Source organism: Apaloderma vittatum, unplaced genomic scaffold (assembly GCF_000703405.1).
Source record: "Apaloderma vittatum isolate BGI_N311 unplaced genomic scaffold, ASM70340v1 scaffold25766, whole genome shotgun sequence".
Classification (NCBI taxonomy): domain Eukaryota; kingdom Metazoa; phylum Chordata; class Aves; order Trogoniformes; family Trogonidae; genus Apaloderma; species Apaloderma vittatum.
The window spans coordinates 9,602-14,684 of NW_009721627.1; the positions used below are offsets into that span (position 1 = coordinate 9,602).

A 5,083-nucleotide genomic window follows, 5' to 3' on the forward strand; every position below is an offset into this window, starting at 1 on the left:
AAGGATTTTCCATTTGAGATGTGCTCCAGAAGTTCACAGCCCTGTCCCTGCAGCCGAGCGAGCTTGTTTCCGTTAACCCTTTCCTCTCACGCCACCTCCCGGGGTCCTGACGTGTCTTCCCCAGGTCCGGGGCTTATGCAAGGAGACCATGACAACTGATGAGGCCACCAAGAGCGATGGGGAGGTGCAGGCGGCGGCTCTGGCCGAGCACGGGGAGGACATCACGCCGGCTCGAGACCGAGGCGTCCTGAAGGGGAGCAGGGCTCGGGGGGCTGCCGGGAGGGTCCCATTTCAGGGATTATATTCTGCATCCCCAGCCCTTGGGGTCACGTAGCTTTTCCAGGGCTGTGGTGCTGCTGGTTTCTATTTTATTCGAAAGGCGAAGGAGACGAGCGTCGCTTGCAATGGGGAAGGATGGGAGCGGTGTTTGAAGACTGATGGGTTGAGGCTGCTCCATGAGTTTCGCTGCTATTGTCTCCCTAATCAGATTATGAGCTGTAAATCCACAGAGCGTTTCTGTGCGTGACTCAGAGACATTAGAAAGAGCACATTACTGAGGTCATCCACAGCCCCGGTTTTCGTATTCAGGGTAGTTCTGCTCCACGGTGCTTGCTCTTCTCCAGTTGAATAGGACCTTTCCTCCAAGAATAGCATCCTCCCCTGCTCCATCCTCAGCTCGAGAACTGCCTGTTCCAGGCATAGCATTCGAGAGTAAAAAAAAAAAAAAAAACCCAGACAAAAAAGAAAAATTGTTGGCAAGAAGCAAGTAGTGAAATGACACACCCCTGTGAGTAAAATGTGTACGGGCAGAAAGCGAGCGTAATCGCCTTCGCTTTGGGTTTTGTACCGTGGTGTTTATCCAGACACCTCCGTGAGGCACGAGCAGGTCTCTGCTCCCAGCCCGGTCCCGCTCTGTAGCTGTGGCTCCGGGCTGGGATTTATTTTTAGGGGCTGATGGGATGATAAATGGAACAGCTCCTCTTTGAGCCTTCCTCTGGTTTAGAGCAGCACTGGCGTATATGCATGTGTATATATATATTTTTATATATATGCATGCATGTGTATAGGTATTTTTTAATATATGCATTCATGTATATATAAAAATGCACTTGTATATGTGTGTGTATCTCTGTGTGCATCCTTAGCTGTCCCATGGGCTCCCTTCTCAACAGGTGGTTTCTCTCTCTCTCAGATTATTAAACGACCCGGGAGCGAAGACGAATCGCCCATGATCGGGGACAAGGTTTACGTCCACTACAACGGCAAACTGGCCAACGGGAAAAAATTCGACTCCAGCCGCGATCGCAACGAGCCCTTTGTCTTCAGCCTGGGCAAGGGTGAGCCCGTCGGGGTCGGGAGTGGGGGGATGCTTGAGGGTGGGGCGATCCTGGGGAGGGTGAGAAAATCCTGATGGGGTTAGGGATGATCCTGGGAGGGGTGTGGGATGATGCTGGTGGGGTTAGAGGTGGTGCTGGAGGGTTTAGGGATGATCCTGGGGAGGTGGGATGATCCTGGAGGGGTTAGAGGTGGTGCTGGTGGGGGAAGGGGGGATCCTGGGGAGGGGGGGTGATCCTGGGGGGTGGTGCTGGAGGGGTTAGGGATGATCCCGGGGAGGTGGGATGATCCTGGAGGGGTTAGAGGTGGTGCTGGAGGGGTTAGGGATGATCCCGGGGAGGTGGGATGATCCTGGAGGGGTTAGAGGTGGTGCTGGTGGGGTAAGGGGTGATCCTGGAGAGGTGTAGGGTGTTGCAGGGGAGGGTGGGGTGATGCTGGAGGGGTTAGGGATGATCCTGGGGAGGACGGGAATATCCTGGAAGGGTTAGGGGTGATCCTGGGAAGGATGTGGGATGATTCTGGTGGGTATAGGAATGATGCTGGAGGGGTTAGGGATGATCCTGGGGAGAGTGGGAAGATGCTGGTGGGATTAGGGATGATCCTGGGGAGGGTGGGAAGATCCTGGAGGGGTAAGGGGTGATCCTGGAGGTGTGTGGGGTGTTGCAGGGGAGGGTGGGATGATGCTGGTGGGGTAAGGGATGATGCTGGTGGAGCTAGGGACGATCCTGGTGGGGTGGGACCCTATTGCAGGACCTTAAGCGGCTTCTGAAAGTGCTTATTTTTATTTTTGGGATGCACCATCCTCACAGCATCCAGGCTGCCTCCTTTTCTTGGGTTGGTCCCTCCATCCTGACGTTTGCCTCTTCCCCTAGGTCGGGTAATCAAGGCGTGGGACATCGGGGTGGCCACCATGAAGAAGGGCGAGATCTGCTACTTGCTCTGCAAACCCGAGTACGCGTACGGCTCTGCTGGCAGCGCCCCCAAAATCCCCTCCAACGCCACCCTCTTTTTCGAGGCAAGTAACGCCGGCGCGTGGATGAGCTCGCTCAGCTCCTTTCTGCCTTGCCAGCCAGCTCAGGAAAAAAAAAACCAACAAACCAACAACAAAAAAACCCAACAAAAGAAAAAGAAATTAAAAAAAAAAACCCCAAACCAGCTCGATTCCTGAAACGTGTCCCTCTGCTCCAGGAACTGCTGCCAGGGTTTTCTCAGAAATGTGTGTCTGAGCTGGGAGGTTGGGACTGAAAACTCCGGCTGGGGAGAGCCCCGGTGCGGAGGAGGAGGGGGGAACGGGCAGATTCCTGCTTTAAAAACGCACATGGGAGGGAGAAAGCAGCTGGGAAATGCCTCTGGGTGCTAAAAAACCCCCTGAGTGAGGCGGGAGGGACGCCGAGGTTTTGGCAAGGCGTGCTCGCTGGGCAGGGCTCGTCGGAGGAAGGGATCTGTCCGAAATTAAGGCTTCCAGATCGAGCGGGGACTAAGCCGGGGGTCTGAGCTGGTCCCTTCGGGGGACGAAGGGGAAAATCCTGCCCACGCTGGTCCCGGGTGGCTTTTACAGCATCTTCCAGCACCGGCCGCCTTGTACCCTCAGAGGCTTAATAAACTTATTTTTCCTGTTACTTTGTGTTATGCTTCAGGTACTGGATGTGTCCCAATTTCTAATAAATCGGGTGTATTATGCTGTGCCCTGGAGCTGGCTTTTATGGGCAACTCCAGCTCGTCAGCTGAATGGAGAAATAGCTGGCTGGGCTCTCCAGCCCCAGGATGAGCCGCTGCTTTGTGGCTTTTCCGTTGTTTTTCTCTTCTTCTCCCCTCCCCGCCCTGCTCTCCCCTGAGCTCTGCCCACCTTTTTCTTTCATGATTTCTATTTTTTTTTAAATTTTTTTTCAGGTCGAGCTGCTCGACTTCAAAGGCGAGGACTTGTTTGAGGATGGAGGGATCATCCGGAGGATCAAGAGGAAAGGAGAAGGTTATTCCAACCCTAACGAAGGCGCTACGGTGGAAAGTGAGTGCCGGTCCCTTCGTGACCCGGTGGGGGGACACGCAGGGGTCACCCTGCCCCAGAGCAGCCCCACTTTCTTCTCCCTGGCAGTGTCCTGATCACATTTTTGGAACAGATATTTCATAAGGCTGGATAGGGAAAGCCAGGCTTATTTTTTTTAGTATTATTATTTTTTTTTTCCTTCCCAAAACCACTCAGCCATAGGCACGGAGCTCGTTCCGTACGGGAGGCATTTACTTTCTTTCTTCCAGAGCTCCCGTACACAAAGATTAACTCCCTTTAGCGAAGGAGAAATTGGATCTGAGCTGTGGCAGCTCATAAAGCTCGCCGCCTTAAATGCCTGGTGGCTCTGACGAGGCTTTCTTGTAAGAAAAAATGAGTTTTTGACTCCGATTCGACTGTCTGCCTCTCCCGCTGCGAGCATCCTAGCTGGGAGCCAGCTGTGAGCTGAGCTTCAAGCTGGCTCTGCTGCCCCAAAGATGAAACTAAAAGCCTAAATATAATTGAAATCATCACAGATCCAGCGCTCCTCTGGATTTTTCATCAGGTCCGAGCGCTTTCCCCGGCAGCGCCTGTGTGTCAGGGACAGGGAGAGCCGTGGTCCTCCTCTGTCTGTTCCTTGGGTTTTCTGGAACCACCTGATTCAAGATTAAAGTGTGTGGTTCCAGATTAAAGCATCTGGTTCCAGATTAAAGCGTCCGGTTCCAGATTAGAGCATCTGGTTCCAGATTAAAGTGTCCGGTTCCAGATTAGAGCATCTGATTTCAGATTAAAGCATCGGGAATGATGCTTTAATAGCTCGGGAGGTGGCTGAGTTGGGGATGCTGGGGGAACACCACCCCTTGGAAAATCAAAAATTAAAAAAAAAGGAGGCTCCTCGGGTGCCTGATGCCCCCCAGCCTTATTGTCCCCGTTTTCCCTCTTTCAAACAAGCCGGGTCGGAACCGTGGATGCTCTGCCGGGATGTGACTGACCAGCTTTCCTGTGTATTTGCATGGAATTTGGGAGCAGACAGTAATTTTCAGCGGGAATGTCAGGGGTCACCACCCCTGGAGGTATTTAGGTGTGCTCAGGTTTAGTGATGGACCTGGCCTTGTTAGGTTTATGGTTGGACTTGATCTTAAAGGTCTTTTCCAACCGAAATAAGCCTATGATGTCCCACGGGGATCAGGAATGTCCTTGGACATCCCGGGGCTGGAGACCCGGAACTACATCCCCATGAGATGACAACAAGTGCGAGGCGATGGGCAGTTTGGGTGCAAATTTTGGGGTTTTTTTTGTTGTTTTAATAATGTTTTTAACCAATGCAATGCTATTTCTGGTGGGCGCTGGGCTGGGCAGCCCACCCTGGAGCAGCAAGGCGGGTAGCTCAGCCGTTATTTTCAGGAGGTGCTAGAATTAAGTTGGAAGAAACCACCCTTCCAGCAGCAAACATCTCCAGGCGTGGAGTTTTCAAAGCGTTTTTATAGGTTTTTGAGTTTTACAGACCCTAACTTGCGGTTCCGGTCCCTAAAACCCGGTCAAAAATCTGGCATTCCAGCTTTTGTTACAACCTTTCCACCACCACTCCCCCTCCCTCCTCCTTCTCCGTTTTTAATCTGAGTACAAATTGCTGTCAGCACATCAAGTTCGTGTGCCAGCCGCACTCGGTACACTCTGTTCTCAGCTCTTCAAAAACAAAATCGCTGCAGGCACCGAGAGAACAATAAGTCAGAGCTGCAACCGGAGTGATGTTCCTTCGACAGG

General features: G+C 52.6%; 1 protein-coding gene across 1 annotated transcript; it reads left to right on the forward strand.

Annotated features, from left to right (window-relative positions):
* Positions 1-148: 148 nt before the first annotated feature.
* Positions 149-3,340, forward strand: LOC104275503 (peptidyl-prolyl cis-trans isomerase FKBP5-like; the record flags this gene model as incomplete). Its single annotated transcript, XM_009871474.1, has 4 exons — positions 149-262; positions 1,193-1,337; positions 2,208-2,350; positions 3,226-3,340. Coding segments are annotated over exons 1-4 (517 nt in total), but the record flags the coding sequence as incomplete, so codon positions are not given.
* Positions 3,341-5,083: the final 1,743 nt, after the last annotated feature.